Here is an 18,479-nt window from a genome sequence, read left to right as displayed (position 1 = left end):
GTAAGCAGTGCAAGCGCGCACAGAAGCGACGCACACGTAAAGTGCGACACGAATTCCTTGATACGAAAACACAGTGGATACTCTTTATTTGTATACTGCGTCCAATAATCGAAACAAAGCGTTCAGAATCAACATACAAGACAAAATTACACAGATTAATGTTAGAAATTTATACCACGATTTGATGCAATTCTAAAATCGATTTAAAAAAAATGATAAGAAGCTGAACCAACGAGAAGCAAAGCTTCTGGTCACAGCCAATATCTTAAATGTTTACAAATATTCACATTCTGGGTAAACCATGCACATTTGTACATCTGTATGTATGAGTTACTTCAAATGACGCAGATCACAGTCACTGCTGCAAGAATGCATCCACAAGACATGTCATTAGTCCAATGTGACTACAGGCTGAAACTGCCAAGCCCATGTCAAGACATGCTTGACATGAACATTTCTTCACTGCTATCATCAGAGAGTTCAAAGGGCTCTGCTTGGTCCACGGACATGCTTGACGTTTCCCCTGCTGGACAGGACAACTTCCTGGCTGCGTTCATTTTAGACTCCATAAACGACTTCAGGGAATCAATGGCTTCATTGTAGCATGGAAAGCACTGGAACTGTTCCCGAATCCACTTCGACAGTGCTGCAAAAGGGAACAAAAAGTATGGTCACTTGAGTGTAAAAACTGTTCCTGCTTAAGCCTTAGCTAAGTAAATGTTCCCTTGTACAGGCATTATAAATAAACAGTGCAAACATGGAACGACGGCTAAATGACACAGGATACAGCTCTTGTACAGATATTGATGCTGCAGGTTTTGTCTTTCCTGTCATAAGAAGCAGTTTCTGTTCTTAAAGGGACACAAATCAAAATGCTAAACCAGACTAGAGTGGTTAAACCGCCCTCTCAGAGGCCTCTCAACAGAAAAAGAAACAAAACCAGGCAAACATTTTCATTTGAAATTTCACTTCTGTACCTACAGAGTTGCCATGCTGTCCTTTCGTAACCAGCTTGTTACCTTTTTGAAACTTTGGTTGCTGCGAAAAGCGATGGTCTATTATAATCAAGGCACCCCAGTCGTCCCTGCAGAAACAAGAGAAACAGGGAATGGTGAGGCAAGAACAAATTGTAGGCATTGTAATTCGGTACAGAGCCGTTACAACTGATTTCGAGCGAAGGCATCTCTTTTGCAGTGCATCAGAGTATTGATTAATAAGTGTTTACGTTAATATTTATGCCACATGGACTATTTCTTTTGCATGGACTATAACAGTGACGTCTACACAAACCAAAGCAAGTCACCTGTGCCGAATGCATCTCCCCAGGGCCTGATTAAGAGCACGGAACGCCTGCGTCTCATACCAAGAATTTCCATTCATCACTGGCCTGCCAGACCTCAGCTGCTGGTCATTATACTTGCGTTTCAGATCAACCTAAAAGAAGAAGAGCAGGCATCCATAACAAACCCTGCGTTCCATATGCAAAGCAAAGAATAAGGACAGCACAGTGCACAGATTTTATCTCATGCAGTGTCTGAGACAGATGAGTGGGAAACAAGTTCGACATACAATTAATACCCACGCACTTTTAGAAGATAACAACAATAATAAATAAATAAGATCCGAGACGCTTGAAATGTCATAAACTTCTATGCTTTCTTACAGGGACAAAGAAAGCAAGCACATATTCAATGAAACAAAAGCAACAGGCCAGTGTTTCATGATGCATTAACACCACTTTTACCAAAAACATAGCTGCCACTATGAAAATATAGTACGAGCCACCGTGACATAACATGCACTGTTTATATATGATAAGTTGTAGCCAGCTACTGATAATAAAGTAGATTAGTATCTCATATTTCAACATATTTCAGCTTCTGGGTAGGGGTCCAAAAGTGTTTGTGCTTCCTGTATGAGCTTCTGAAAGGCAAGAAAAGAAAGAAAGAAGGTGAAAGAAAATGCCATTTGGTTACTTTTACCAGATTTTTCTGCAGAGAACTGATTGATGCTGCATGTTCACACCAGCCAGTCAGATCTATCTACAGGGATCTGGTGCCTGCTCCAAGCATGCCTTGGACTCAAGGCAAGCTATAGTGCCCAATCTTAACCTCTTAAATAGCTGGCACAGCTTCAGAGACCTCCGTCGATTACTACAGCAATCATGAGTGGATTGAACTGTAGAGCAATTGTGCGGCCCCTTTCGTTGCGCTTTTCTCTGCAACTAGGTCGCCTTCTGGGACAAAATAAACACTATGAGGTTTCTAGAATGGTAATCTGATGTTCTAGGTTCATATAGTGTTTGGCGGCACTGGTACAAAAGCCACACCCAGAAATTGGCAACCCAAAATTGAAAATGAAAAAGAAAAAAGACATTACTGCAGATAAAGTTGCTGCAGCTTGTCTGAGCTTGGATTCTGAATGTATGGTGAGGAAGATGACTGCATTCACAAGCGTGCTGCCGAACCGAGGCTGAGAAACGGCAACAGGGACAGTGGTGAGGACCGTACGGGCATCATCAAGTGTGTGAACAAATAAATGCATCATGAAAACAATAGCGTTCTCTGTTTTGGTGCGAACAGATTATGGGCATTATGCATGGCTGCAGAAACTGGACTAAAACGGCTCGTTCCTGCGTAAGAACCACACCTCGTCAAGATAGCAGAAAGTGCAGCCCTTGCAGAATTGTACACGATGTGTTGAAAGTCACTAAAAATTTTATCTTATCTGAAGATCAGACTCAAAAATTCTATGTTGGGCCCTGTCATAATGCACTTAACACTGCATGTAAAATGCAATGTAACAGGAGAGAATTGTACCACACATTGAAAAAATCAGGGTCCATATAACATTGTAATCATTCCTTTCACTTTCATTGGCTCAAAAGTTGCCATTATCACTGGGATCAGCCACTCAGCACCACAAGCAACTAAGTGAAGGAAAGGAAGTGCTGGACAACAACAAAGTGTCACAACAGGTTGGGTTGTCGTTGGGCCTTGTGTGCATGTGATGTGGACCAATCAAAGAAGGCCCAGTATTGGTGGCACTATGTGATAGGCTGCAATTCGGCCACGTCTGGGTAGGGCATGCCTAAATGCGTGGTGGTGGGACAGGCAGCCAGCGAACAGGAGATGGTGGCCATCAGCCAATGAGTATAGGTGTGGCTGAGGTCCCTCCAGCCACTGGACCTGATGTCCTCAGCGAGGTCTGTGGCTTTCTGGTGCCACAAAAGGTCTGAAGCCGACGACCAAGGCAACCAACCAGGACCCAGTGAGCAGAACTTGGTCTTGTGCTAGCGGGTTAGTACATAAAGCAATAATCGTGGCATTTACATGATGGACATAAAAAATTGACGGAATGAACCCTACACTCTCGACAGGTGAGTGTAGTGACCCATCATGAGTGTAGCATTCGTCCCATCTCCTTTCACAGAGAAGCTGTGAGCCTCTTGGTTGTCGGCATCTTTTGTACCCGTGTCCATTGCCAAAAATGTGGCCCGATCTCAGCGGCAGTGCAGTGCCAGGACCAGTGGCTTGGCTTGTAACCCCGTAAGACAGAGGCTTCAAGCATTCGGCAAAGTGAAGCGAACAGTGCATACATTCTTGGGAATCCCGCATACAGCATACAGAACAGCATTCTTTTCAACCAAGAACAAGCATAAAACAAGCATCCGAGCCACATAATTGATGATAAGGTGCTTCTGATAACAACGCAAAGCACGCAGCCCTACTCGCCTATGTTTCCTGGTAAAGATACCTGTTGCACAAGCTGCCACAGTGACAACAGCTTGGGACGTGGGGAGTGACGTCACTAGCCTTTCATATATAAAAGAACCAGCCTAGCAACTGATTTAATTGTTGTTGTAGCACCACTATGGGTATACAATGCATAGTTAGGACTCCCAAGAAGCAGCGTGAATACAGGGAGCAACAAAGGGAAAACAAAACGGCAATACAACCAACGGTGGCGTGCTGTCAAAATTACCATTACTGCTATACTATCATTACTCTAAATTACCATTACAGTAAAAGCTCATTAATTTGAACTCTGTTAATTCGAACTTGCAGATAATCCGAACTGACGCCCTGGCCCCGCATTGTCTATTTCAATGGAAGAAAACTCCTGATAATTCGAATGCGTCAGTATCTACAATGGTTAACTTGAACTGAGAGTCCCTGGTTTAGAGCCCTGGGTTTACAAGGTTAGCGCCATCTCTGTGTCTGCGAGTGCAACTTCATGGCTGCGGCGAACAGCTGTTTCCATAGCGCATGTGTGCACTCTGTCTTGCATGTGCCCGCGCCATTCGGGTAGTGCATGCACACGTTGCTGCAACAGCTACGCTTCTGCAGGAGACAAAGAACTGCAGTCCTTGAGCTCAGCTGTAGCGTGCGTTGGTCGTCGTAGTCCTGCTTTTGTTTGTGCCGTGGTGGGTAGCCAGTTTTTTGTGTCACCTTTTTTGCTGCCTCCGCGCTTCGTCAGTGATGCCTCATCGACTGTGCCAGTCACGGCAAGTCGGGGAAAATACTCAGCAAAGGACTTAAAACGAAGATGAAGATGTCGGAGGAAGTAGAACGTGGTCTCATACCCAAGAGTAAAGTTGCAAAGAAGTACGACATCCAGAAGAGCATGCTGTCAACCTACCCGACAAACAAAGAACCAATCATTGAAGCGTTTCAAAAGGAGAATATGGAGCCCTCGCGTAGAAGGCTACAGACATCAGCAATTTTGATTGTGTTAACTCTGCCCTGTAAATAAACGTGTTTTGGAGCATAAATGATGTCATATATTTCGACATTAGGGCTCGCTGGTCACATGAATGCATGTTGGTGCTTGTTTCTGGCGTACAACTGACTGATCAATTAATTCTGTTTGCCGTTCGAGCAACATGAACTTAATGTATGAAATCACTTGCCACAAACGTGTAGTAGTGCCTAATTTGCGATAACGAGCCCAAAGGTGGCTTCTTTGGGTTCTGCTCATGCAGCGTGGCGTCATCGTTGTTCATTCTAGCGCCCGCCCATCAATTCGAACTCCGCTAAATTCGAACAATTTTATGGTCCCCTTCGAGTTCGCATTAATGGGTGTTTACTGTACTACCATTACTCTAAGCAATAAAGCATTGCAAACCCCCCTCACCAGTTGTAGTGGTAGTTTTCAACAGCCTCGCTGGACATCCACTTTCACAGGGCCGGGGATGGCGAGACAATTTTTCTTGTGTCTGTTGTTTGTTAATGTTGTTTGTTAATGTTGTTTATTAATGTTAATGCTACAGTTACTGCTTCAGGACTCGCTGGATGTAAGCCAGGTCCAAAACAACCAGACCACTCTTGCCTATCAATGTGAACTGACATGTTCACATGAACTGGCGGTGAGAGCATCAAGCTTTTCTTTGTCCCGGCTTGTAAACCGCACTACTGTAGTTTGTACATGGCAGTTCACATGGTAAATCCTATAACCTTTTACATTGGTACAGACAGCATTGTTGTATTGCTGTGTTTTGTTTATGGGCATGTTTTTTTTTTCTTTATTGTTAATAAGCCTGCGTGTCTTTCCTGACGACCTCCCTGCAAAGCACTACAGAGAAAAGCCCTATGGAAAATGAAATGGATTGTTAGAAAAAACGGCCTCTGCTCAGCTTCCCACCAAAGTGAGCTGGTGACACGAAGTGGCTTAATTTAATTCTGTGGTATTACGCACCAAAACCAAGATCTGATTATGAGGTCCGCCGTAGTGGGGGAATCCGGTAGTTTCAACCACATGGGGTTATTTAGAGTGCACCCAATGCACGGCAATACAGGCGTTTTTGCATTTCACCTCCATTGGAAAGTGGCCGCTGGGGCCAGGATTTGATTTCATGACCTTGAATTTAGCAACATAACGCCAAAGCCACAAAGCAACCGTGGCGGGTACGGAGTAGCTTGCAACCTGTTGTGGAAAAAAAAAAAATTGTGCGTCTCACCTGCTCATTTCTTTATTAAAGTTTATTACTGCTGTCACCTCAAGTTATTTTTTCAGCTAACCAATGGCCATTTCAGAATCGATGCCTCAGATATCCTTGCTCATTTTGCAGGTTATGTCACTCGGAAACAACACAGCAGAACAATAACACGGTTAACTTGAAATAATGTTGTGAGTGATGCTGTATTACAAGATACACTTTCATTGTTTGAAAGTCACTTCCCTTACTCTTATTTTATGTTATGTATTTATGGTAAAATTGTTCTTTTATTGTTTGTTCTCCTGCAACATGCCCTTCTGTGCCTACCCTGCTATTATCTTGTACAATATTGCAGCCTTCACAAATTTAAAATTTTAGGAAGAAAACACCAAAGATGATTGGGCGAGTTGGTATTGCACTCTAAAACTGGTACAGCACAACATAGAAGGGAAGAAACAAGCCGAGCCAGCCAGATAAAGGAACAGAGCACTGACTTCCAACCGATCTCATAGCAAGGACTGGCGGCATGTGCGTTAGCGTGCCAGCTTTGTGCCTATCTCCACAGGAATTAACATTTCTTGATCAGTTTAACCTTGCATGACAGAATTGCGCGTTCTGTGACTCATGATGGTGTAGCCTTCTATTGGCGTGACGCTTTGTGAAGTGTTGTGACGACATGTCCCGATGCTTTCTTGTAGCTATATATTTCGTGCAACTTGCCAACAAACCAGCTGGAAGTCAGCGCTTTATCCTTCCTTCCTTTATCTGGCCGGCTTGGCTTGTTCCTTCCTTTCTATGTTGCGCTGTGCCAGTTTCAGAAGTAAATGTTACTCTCCTTGAAATCCCCATAGAGATCCACGTGTTCAAAACCTCGTTTTAACGAAGTGAACTTGTCCGGCCAATGGATATAACCAAGTAGATTCGTTCCCAAAACCAAAAAGTACCCGACTGTTGCGTGCCGAGTACATTGCTTTCTGCGGGGTTCAACACTCGTTCACTGCAGCCAGTTCAAAACTCCCGCGTCCTCGCTTCGAATACGTTGTCGAGCAACGATGGTCTTTTTCACCACCGCACGTAGCTGCACGCCTTTGCACAAGAAGCAGCTCACTATCGCACTTCTCCACTGACCTCTCTCTCTTGCGTGTGCCTGGCTGCGCGAGACGTGCAAGAATGTGAAAGACAAGCAGCGGTGTGAAAGGTTAGTGCATTCACTTCTACTGCATGCCACGCAGGCAGGAGCAGCTGGGCATGGCCTTCGAGACCTCGATATTCTATGGCTTATCTGCTGTGCCAAACCGCAGCTACTACTACTACACGGCGTCTGCTATCATTTCCCCGACAATAATCCAGACTTTTTTTTGCAATTTTAACACCTTGAACCAATTACCAAAAAAGTTTCAGAACGCATGCATTTTGCTTTTCGGTGATTTCAATTACCCCCATGTTGACTGGTCAAATTATTCTTGCATAAGTACGAGTCATACATGAAGTACAGAATTTTTGGATGTTTGCCTTAACTTTAACCTTTTACAGATAACCGAACCAACACGTGTAACCCATGATACTGCAAGAAGCCTAGACCTCATATTAACCAGCCATCCCAAAAGCATGTCTTCCGTTAGCTACTTGCGCAACATAAGTGATGATAAATAAGTTCACACTGCTTTCTCTTTTTCACCTACATTACATCACTCAGACCAGAAAATCATCCGCGTGTGTGACAAAGGAAGATATGCCACAATCAACACTGAATTAGCTGCATTTTGCTATACATTTGAATCAGGCTTTGAAGATCACTTGATACAAGAAAACTGGTTGTTTTTTCCAAGATAAAATGAACGACCTTGTAGCAAAGCTTATCCCGACAATCTCACTTCGTGCTAATCACAATAGACCATGCTTCACGAATGCACTTAAAAAGCTAGATAACAAAAAAAGGAATGTCTGCTGCGCTCCGCTAAACTAAGGCCTGAGAATGAGGATCATCTGCAACAGCTTTGGCAACAGCAGCCGATGGATGCGGAGGGCATTTTAATGAAATGAAAATAGGTGCAGCAACGTCATTGGAGAGCAGGAACATGAATGCTGCCAGTGCTGAACAACGCTCATATTGAACTGCAGGTGTGTGCAGGAAGTAAACTGCAGCGACTGCATGCTGTAGAAGACGCGAACACTGCTTGTCAATATCAACACCGGCCTCCTTGGTCGACACAGCGATCACCCGCAGTTTTGAAAAGAAAGGCACCTGTAGTGCCAAAAGCAGATTTTGAATTTGTCAGAGCCAAGATTTGCGTATAATTTGCCTAGAGTGGTAAGAGAAAAACATCCTAATAAGCTGACATCAGAAGAAAAAAAAAGCAATGCAAAGGCAATTGAACGTGCCTTACAATGTGTCCAAACTAAAGGTGTGCGATATTCGACACTTCGAATATTTGACTTGGATTGGTCAGTGTTCGATTCGATTCGAAATATACTTTTACTATTTGAAATATCCGAACTCCCAACAATTGCTGTTGTCAATTTTATGTCAGCTTCGCCGCGGTACAGCCGTGTTATGCAACAAAGCATACAATATGTACTGCGGTGAAGCATACTTTCGCTGCAGTGAAGCACATCAAAACTACGATGGGGGCACTGTCGCAGGGGCGCGGCTGGTGCTCATGGTACTATCAGCTAAAGTACCAACACTGTGCTGCCTCTTCATGCACCTTGAGAATGCCAGGCAACAGGTGGAAACCTCTGCCTGATGCTAATCTGGCTAAGTGCCTAAAAAAGTGGCTTCCAAAGGAAACGTTTGACCATTTAGCAAGTTTGGGAATGTTTTTAGATCTCGTTCTAAAGTAATTGAGTACCACAAGGATGCTTCAATGGCAAAACTTGATTAACAAATTGGCTATAGAAGAAGCAAAAAAATTTCAGCACCAAGGAAACCATATATGCCCTGAACCTTTTGAAGAACCACCTTTTGAAGAAGCTCCTTCCATGTCAGTACTGTGGAAAGACTTTGATAAGCTCATCAATCAGCAGCAATATTTACTGCCACAAGCACAGGTTCAGATATATGCATGATGAACTTTTGGCCCAAAAAGAAGATCCAAGTGAGTGGTGATGTGAACAAGGTACCCACTGTTAGCTTGCGGAGATACCTGCCGATACCAGACACTAGTGTGTCCAGTGAGCAGCTCCTTTTGGTGTATGAAGGAATTGTGATGTTGAGCAGCTATCCTTCCTTCATGACAACATTAAATAATGGCGGTTAAGATGCTGGCAAGGAAAAGTGTCGTGCTAGAGAGCTTTGTTGACCACAAAGCATAATATTCCAGTACATTATTTGCTGTGCAATAAACTTGCTTTATTTTTTTCACACTTTTGGTTGGTGAAAAAAATTGCTTTTGCAAAACCAATAGTACTGGTATCTGAAAAATATTTGATTCAATTTGTACTTAGTTTTCATTATTCTAATTCGCTTCAAAATAGAAAATTCTGCATTCACACACCCCTAGTGTGATAAAGTCAGAGAGACGCCATCTTGAATTAGACTTTAGCATAGTGGTACCGTCTCTGCCTTTCACTTGATTCCGAATGTCAATGTACTTTTTATTTTTTTTTAAATCCTAGGGTAGAGGAAATATTACAGATAGCCAATTTCACCACATTCGCAAGCCAGCCACAGCTTTAGCCTAGCTTTCTGTAGCAGCGCTTGTTTTTACTGCTGACTGCTAACAAGAAATCTCGTGCTCACAATAAAGAGACAATCATGAACGTACATTTTAGATATTTACATGTTATTTACATATTATCGAGCCAAAATAATACTGCAAACAGTTACTTTGTAGTCTCTATCTGCCATGTGGGAACACACTCGGTTTAATTCAACTGCAAGTAGACAACACTTGTATCGCCGCATGGTGTTATGGCTGAAGAGGCGGGACACAGCGATGGCCACACGGAGTTAATGTTCAGGGGAATGCCACAGCTTGAGAGATGGCCGATGTCCAACCGCTCTTACTTGTTTTATTACAGTGTGCTGACACAAAACTCTTGTGAGAAACCGTTCCTTGAGAGATACCTTTTACATCCAGACATACAAAAAAAATTGTTAAGGGACCCTTTAATAAATAAACAAACATAGGCCATGTCTTACCTGCATATCCTTTACATTTGGAAATGGAATGCCAATCTGCAACAGTAAACCAAAGTGCAGCTTAGACCCAAGATTGTGAACACAGTGCAAAGAGACGATTCCATGACTATCTTACCGTCACCACAGCCCTTGCACTGTTGTCGGCAAAGTCTAGGCCTTCGCTCACTTTGCCCCGACACACCGCAAGCAGGAGGGCTCCTCCCCTGTCATCGTCATCGTAGCCTGATGACGAAGGAAAATATGAGGACACTGTGCGGCAACTGAAGCACAAGAAAATGTCACTGGAATCATGTCAATTTTACAACATGGAGAGAGACAATGACAAAAGCTACGAAAGCCTGAAACAAATAGAACTGAAGAAAGAAGCCTTTCGCAGTGTAAAATTCTTTCTGCAAATAGTGCATATGCAAAACAGAGTGCAGTCATCACAAAAAGACCGGCACAAAGTTATAGATGACTAAAGTTGTAATGCAGTTGAACTGCACGTAAGATACAACGAATTATCAGATATAACAAAGTAAATTATTATATTTACTTTATTCTATTCTAATGGGCCCTTGCTTTCCGGCAAAATTTGTTTAAAAAGTCACGTGCACATTAGGATCAAGTATGAAATCGAACCTGCAACAGTGACAAGCTATTGTGGGTGGCATTCAAGACTGCTGTAATACAAGCCAATCCACACACTGGCTGCGACACTACCTGTGCCCACTTGGAAAGTATGTTAGGCTGCCATAGTCTGCAAGGTATTTATGCAGTATCTAAATTGCCACGGTCAGCACTGAAGATGAAATGCCATAGGTTGTTTATACAGCAGACGTCCGTTAATTTGACTCCGGTTAATTCAATCTTTCAGTTAACTCAATCCCAACCAGACATCCCGGCTGGAGGCCATGCATATCTATGGGCCCAAACTTTCATTATTTCGATCCTGAAGTTGTCCTTTGCCGGATAAACTGAAGTTGACCAGTCAGCACACCGTGCCTGACTCCTATAGGGACCCCAGTAGTAAGCCCTTAAATGGCAGCGTCTGTCTCAGTGGAGCTTAGGGGACAGTGAATGCATTGAACATGCGTCATCTCTTGTCGAAAACGCCTCTTTGTGGCCCATATGGGAAAGATCCTTAAACAATAATCGTACCTCACAATGTCTGATTACAGTATGTATCTGACTCTTAGGTGCGCCTTCCTGTTATTAAAGAAAACTTAGCAATAAATTTTCAGAATGGGGCAGCAGGACACAAAACCAAAACCGCCTTCACAACAGTCGTATGCTTTACTGAATAACCCAGGTTATTGTGCGGAGCTGACTTTGGGAAACCGGCCGCCATCAAGCAACCATTCTTTTCGCTAAAAAGTCGAGTGCGCGTTAAATTTCCACTTTGTTTAGGAGATTTAATGCCATTCCTAGGTTACTTTTCTACGTTGGACACATAGAAGGTGGGTGCCCGTTTGATTTGGGAGCGTCTTTGAATAGGGCAAATACGGCCAACTGAATCGCAGTATGTTACGGCGTTTCTTTTGAATACCATTTAATTTGACCTGCTGGATAATTCGATCAATTTCGGTGGCCCCGTCAGGGTCGAATTAACGGAAGTCGACTGCACATTGACAAAGAGGCTACTGACAGCGGCGATTAGTGATTAGTGTTGCTCAGATGCACCAAACTCTTTCTTCCAAGTGAGAACAAACTGCCATTGCTTTCTCTTTCACAATGAAAATCTGGTAAGTGAACAGTCAAGATCATTGTATTTTTCATTTATGGCTGTGTAAATAAGGTGCCTGCTACAACTGAGCGCGTACAGTAAATATGATAATTAGTATTCTCCTGCTGTAACAAAATTAAATATGTGGGATCCAAAGTGGTATCAGTTACAGCAAAGCAAATTTTTGTTTGCACGTGGTTTTCTATGTACCTATACAGTTGCCGACCATTTTTTCGGATGCCTGATTTTTTAAACTTGCTTGATTGTATTTCAATGTACCCTCTGGCATTGCTACTTGCAGTAAAAACAATGTATAATGGTGGCTGAAATTTGGATGCCATATGGTGTGCTGCTTGATTTTTCGGATAAGACCCATGCATGTGATGCTTTAAATATAGCAGCTCTGTAAAAAGTTGGACCATGTCAACTTGGCACCAAACTTCAACTTTACCGAAAAACATAAATAAATATTAAGTAAATAAAGACAAGCATACTACGCTATTGTTATTCTGGCGGATAATTACCATCACTGTATCCAGAGGCATGGTTGAAGTACTCAGTCATTGTGTAGTCAAACGAGTTGGAGTCTCCCTTCTGAGGTTCTACAGCAATGTGCTTTAGCCTTTCCAGCCTGTCCCACAAACCCGTGTTCTGAAAAGTTCAGGAATACCAGAAAGTGTTTAACCCTATTTCTACAAGATCTGATAAGCAGGGAGAGAGCAGTGAGATTTCACATGTATCAAAAGAAGACACTGTGAACATACATGCAAAAGCAGTTCAATGAGCCCTGAAAAATAGTTTGCATGTTAAATTCCATAAGCAGGCTTTGCTACGCATGTTCACGATCATCAGAGAGTCTGGAATCGAGTGCTTGGAACCACTGGCCAGGAAGCCAGGCCCTTGTAGAAGCAATAACACATGGCACGACTGGCGGTGAGAGTTTTCAACTATGCCTGCTAACCATGCCTGCTAGAGAGCCTGCTAGAAAGCCTGCTAGAGAGCCTGCTAAATAAGGACAATTCTGCAAGTCGCCCGTTCTAACACAAAACCAGTGCTTCTGCCGATATGGAAATCTGGAAGATCGTGCTAATGGTGGTGTAGACATGGTGCCCATTGTCGGCTCGGATTGTGAAGAGATACCTGCCGATACCAGACACTGGTGTGCCCAGTGAGTAGCTCTTTTCGGTGTCTGAAGGAATTGTGATGTGAAAGAAGCTGTTACTGCTCCCTGCACAAATTGAGCAGCAATCCTTTCCTTCATGACAACATTAAATAACTGCGGTTATGATGCTGCCAAGCAAAAATGTCGTGCTAGAGAACTTTGTTGATCACAAGGCACAATTTTCCTGCAAGTTATTTGCTGCGCAATAAACTTGCTTTCTTTCATACCTCTAGATGGTGAAAAAAAAGAGCACTTTTGCAATATCAATAGTACCCGTATTATAAAAATATTATAAAGATATTCTATTTGATTCACATTTCAATTTCATTATTCGAATTCGCTTCAAAATTGAAAATTCGATATGAGCACATATCTAGCATATATACTTTTGCATTGTTTTCACACACGCATGCGTAATCCTTATCACAACATAGTAGTTAACAAGAATATGGGGAACTGAGGGGCTTGATTTTTGTTAGTACCAACCATATGAACCACATGCAGCAATCATATTATACTGGGTGCACGAGGTATTCGAGAGCATAATGATGACTTCAATAATAGCAATGATATTGCAATCAAGAATTGAAACATTCATTCCCAATTTGACAGTGTTAGTTTTACTGCTGGTTCTTTTATTGACTGATTTCAACTTCCATAACAGCTGCATGCTCGAATCACCTAGCGCATGTTAATGTTAGGTAGCACTTCCCCAATAGCAGCCATTACAGTGAAACCTAGTGACTACGAACAGCATATTAAAAAAATTTTCAGATTAATGAACATTTCAGAAATCCCCTGCTGGCTGCTTATCATTTCAATCTAAAAGTATTGCAGTACTATGAACTTCAGAATTTATTTATTTATTTCATAATACCCCTAAAGGCCCCCGAAGGGGTATTACATAGGGGGAACCGAAACATGAAGAAATGCGAGCTTTGCGCGTTACGGAAAAAAACAACTAAAGTACACAAAAGTTATACAAAATTTTTACAAAAGAAAACACAAAAGTTATACAAAAGTACGATACCTAGGAAAATACACAAGTAAAACAATATACGAAATACATTAGTCAAGTGAAACTTAAATAGAAGATACAAAACTGCCTGAGAAAACAAATTAAGGGAATTAAATAGGCACAATGTAAAAGAATGTGCCGACCTTTTCAGAACAATGATCCTGATTCAGTTTTTGCTTCACGTTAACAATGCCTCAGTACTACAAATTCATGTTCCAAGATCTGGGGATTCTTAGATTACAGTGTACCCTTCATCGCAGTTAGAGCTGTAGGTTAGCAGACGACAGGGTGCAGACAGCGCACGCCATGGCACAAGGGGTTGGAAAACATGAGACGACACAGGAAGAGAAAAACACTGGAGGGGATTACTTTTTCGATATCAGAGGCGACGATGTGTAAGATTTGGCTAGCTCAGACAAGCGTCACCTAGAAAAAGAGCCGCAACTCTTCCCTCTCTAGTGCATCTTTCTGTGCATGCCTTTTCCTTCTTTTGCGGTTCTTTCTGTGGCTGTTATGCGCATGGAGATATGCAACGTCCAAGCTCGCAAGGATGACACACAGCCTATCCTTTCCGGACAGTGTCAGTTACACGCGCTTGTGCATTGGAATAGTTCAGGTGTCTGCCTCAAGCAAGACAGTTGCAGTCTTTGCGACAAGGGATGTCAAAAAAAAAAAAAAAAGACACTGCACTTTGGAGGCGACATGGAGCTTCCTCTTTGTCGGTGGTTTCGTAGGTGTCATCGTTTTTTTTTTTTTTTTCGCATGCCACTGCTGGTATATACGGTGCATTGATGGTGTGTAGTGGCGAAATCTGTGGAAAATGGCAGCAGCGTGGGCCGAGAGCCAACACTGACGTTTTCGTAGACGGCCCATACTGTAACAACTGATGCACTGAAAGTTTGATAGGTGGAATGGCTAACTTTGGAGCTTTCACTATAATGCCCTTTCAGAATAAAGAACAATTTGCCACGGTCCCCTAAGGTTCATTATATTGAGATTTCACTATGATGTGTTTTAACTTTTAAGCATTCTGTGGCTGCTTGTCAGTTTTCATCTATGTAACGCAGCCCATACATAGCTGCATAGTAGATTCATGTAGGGAACTAGGGACATTGAGGGTGACATGGCCACAGAGGTTCAGAGCTGGCCCTGTAGGAGCAAGCACCTCCATTACTTGGAAGTGGCACCTAATGATACCGAGCACAGAATGGTTGGCTGTTGACTCTGACAATCAGTGGAGCTCTGCGGTGGCCATAATTGGCTTTTCAGCATTCCCACTCATAATGGCCTCTACCTGCTGAAGAAATTCAAGCACCTGAATGGCAACTTACCAATGACAGCGCTTATTTCTGTTTGCACCATGTGATAATTTGCCATAAGCTGTTGCATCAACCCGAAATCAAGAAGGTGGCAATCTCCAAGCCACTGCGGTCTGTGTGTAAGGCAACTAGGACAGCTTACGGCTCCATCTCCTATGTCTGACTGCACCCTGGAATAAGTGTCCTGAATAGGTGACAGAGGGGTTTTTGTGAAGATGTAATTAAAAGCCTAGACAGATGAAATGAGAATGTTGATGTCTACAGCGATTGGAAGCCGTGCCCTCAAATGTGTCGCGTACCCATTAGTAGTTGGCTCATGAAGAATATACTAACTATAGGCATCCGCTCGCACACGAAATGCATGCGCAAGTGCGTGCGAAAGCATGGAGAACCAAACTTTATGCTCTAGCCTCTTCCCCATACCATCTCAGTGACACACACCGCGCACAAACAAGAGATTTATCATTCTAAAACTTATTGGCCAAAGGGAAAATCACTACCTGCCATCGCTGTGACAACTTGTTCATCATCCCATATGACGGGAAGAAACATAGCACTCCATAAGGGACAGCCTGGAAAAGAAGAGAGCAAGAGAGATTTATCGCACAAGTTATTGCTTGGGCAAAATTCTTTTTTAAGGGAAAGTCAGAAAACAAGCTCATTGCGCCACCTGCGTCATAGAGCAAAATTACAGCCAGCTGCTGGAAAGGCCCCCATACAGTGACCATTCCCTTCCAGGAGAGGAGGAATAGTTCATAGCAAAGGTGTTAATTATAGGAGTACTGACATGAAGATCTGTTGCCCCGCTTTTTCCGCTTCTTTGGGTAGCTGTTGGCATTATAATTATATAGTATGAAACCTCATTTCCATGAGAGTGTCACAAATGAGTAATTAAAACACCTTTCCAGCGACCTGTTCAGAACACGCGCCAAGCGTAATGTGGCTTTGGACGTGAAAAGGAGACTATATTCACTTCAACGAAAGAGGAGGTGGCAGTCGTGTGGCATGATAAACAGCTCAAGGATGCACCAGTCAGCCCGGCACAGATATTGAAGGCCATACAATGACCAAATTGTCAAAAGCTGCCAAATTGACCTCTCCAATTCTGCACAGGGGAACCCGTTCTCCCCTCGTGTGTTATCAAGTGGCGAATAGACTTGGCTTTTGGTAGCACAGTCATAGCATGTGTGTACACGTCAGAGGCGTCTGGTGCCACAAGATCACCACATGGGGTTTCAGCAACGTGAATAGACTCCTTTCTCAAGTTCAAAGCCATGCTGCACTTGACACGTTCCGCACTGGTACATTAAAACATTGAAAGGTGACATAAGTGACTATTTGTTACACTTTTGAGGCATTGAGGCTTCATGGTGTAATTACCGAGTCAACAGCTATACAATAAAGACATAAAAACGAAACAAAAATATTGCCAGTACAGTAAAACGTCATTAATTCAACCCGTGCTCCGGTCCCGGCAGGAGTAAGCATCATTTAATAGAATCAAGCTCTCATTCATTCGGACACATTTGGCCGCACATCGGTTAACTCTCAGAGCTTGGTGAACGCAGAGCGCCACAAATATGCAATGCAAAAGAGCAAGAACGGCGCTAGCATCCCACCGAAGCAAAGTGGCGGAGTTTGCATCGCCATAGTCATCAGCGGAAATCGTACGTGAATGATAGCAACGCTGGAACACTTTGCGCCTATTTGTGCCTTTAAAGCCTTTATTGTTGCATTTACCACCGTGCATAACAATGCGTAGTCCTTGAGCCTTCATAATTGCATAGTCACCATCCACGATCGTGTTGACAGCCGCCACAGTTTCGTCCACAGCAGTCGTGGCAAACGGTAATTTTGTTTTTCCTCCGTGCGCATGTCGGCTGCTTTTCATAATGGCGCAGTTGGTGTCCGTGATCGCTTTGATAGTGACAACTGTTTCTTTCGCAATAGCTGCGGCTAACAGTAGTTTCGTTTTGACTTGGTACACTTGTTAGGCCACGTGCCTTCAGCACTGCGTAGTGATGATCACGACAACAGCGACCACGGTTTTGTCCGAAGCGGTTGCAGCAAACAGTTTTTTCTTTTTGACTCGGTGCTGTTGAGAATGAACAGCGTCAGATATATTGCGATGGACAGAGCATCTGCTGGTGACCAGCTCATTGGGATGTGTGCATGGTAGTGAAAAGCCTGTCTCAGATGAACCTGTCCGCCGCGGCCATGCTGCGAAGGAAGTTGCGAGGGCTTTGCCGCTGCGAGAGCCAATCAGTCACAAGATGATGAGAACTGCAGCTTCCGCACTGCTTTCATGTAAAATAGAAACAGGATTTGGTCTCCTTCAATCAGTAATAAAGGCATGTGGATGTAGTAAGCATTTTTTTTACCGTTTTCTTGATACCCTTGATAATTCGACACCCGGTTAATTCGGACATGTTATTCGGTGCCGTGAAATCTGAATTATAACAAGATTTTACTACACTCACTTAGAAAACATAATAAAGACATAATAAAAAACAATCACTGAGGATTGCAGAACAACACACTTGCACACACACAAGTGGAAAGGTCGTCAAGAGACAGCTGCACACAGGGAGGTGTTTGAGAAGTGGCAGTCAACTGCGAGGCCGTGGAACAGTGCAAGGCGAGCGCATTTGTATTAAGCATACAAAATTGTCACACCGTCACACCTCATAATAATAAAATGGGTTATAATGAACTAATGGATCTAATGAAGCAATCGTAATTCCCCTCAAAATTCTCATGAAACCAAGGTATTTAAGATCTAGTTTTAATGAAGTAACAATTTACTTTCAATAAATATAACAAACCTTTTTCTAGTGAATATGAAACATTTTCTAATCATTGTGCACCGATTAGGTCGAAATATGTCGACCTGCTACACTGCTTTTAACTGATCTGGTTCAGCAATTCAAGGCTGCCACAAGGATACCTGTAGAATTTGTTCTCTTTCTTTATCTCCCCTGTTGCCATACAGTTTACATCACTGCTCACAAAACTGAAAATAAAGAAATGCAAGTAGCACTGAAAAAAAAAAAAAAGCAATCATACAACAAGGCATATGAGTGGGCCAATCGGTACTCCCAGACAAAGCATGATATTAAAACGTAAACGACAAGGCAGACAAGAATAAGCTCTAGCTACTGAGTTTTCTTACGTGAAAACAGCACGATTTACA

At 42.9% G+C, this 18,479-nt stretch overlaps 1 protein-coding gene across 2 annotated transcripts in view; it reads right to left on the bottom strand.

Annotated features, from left to right (window-relative positions):
- Positions 1-69: 69 nt before the first annotated feature.
- LOC126541350 (Fanconi anemia group J protein homolog) overlaps positions 70-18,479 on the bottom strand; it is a 52,332-nt gene continuing 33,922 nt past the window's right edge. Inside the window, exons 16-22 of one of the 2 annotated variants that reach the window (XM_055076158.2) lie at positions 15,787-15,858; positions 12,312-12,438; positions 10,198-10,304; positions 10,083-10,118; positions 1,304-1,434; positions 978-1,084; positions 70-646 (exon numbers count right to left, since the gene is read on the bottom strand). In XM_055076158.2, coding sequence (XP_054932133.2) covers positions 432-646; positions 978-1,084; positions 1,304-1,434; positions 10,083-10,118; positions 10,198-10,304; positions 12,312-12,438; positions 15,787-15,858 — 795 coding nt within the window. In that variant the 3' untranslated portion in view covers positions 70-431. The remainder of the gene's footprint in view (positions 647-977; positions 1,085-1,303; positions 1,435-10,082; positions 10,119-10,197; positions 10,305-12,311; positions 12,439-15,786; positions 15,859-18,479) is intronic. The other variant, XM_050188110.3, reaches the window with a different exon arrangement.

This window comes from Dermacentor andersoni, chromosome 3, assembly GCF_023375885.2.
Source record: "Dermacentor andersoni chromosome 3, qqDerAnde1_hic_scaffold, whole genome shotgun sequence".
NCBI lineage: Eukaryota > Metazoa > Arthropoda > Arachnida > Ixodida > Ixodidae > Dermacentor > Dermacentor andersoni.
Note: the sequence above shows the minus strand (reverse complement) of the source record. Positions and strands in the feature narration are given on the sequence as shown.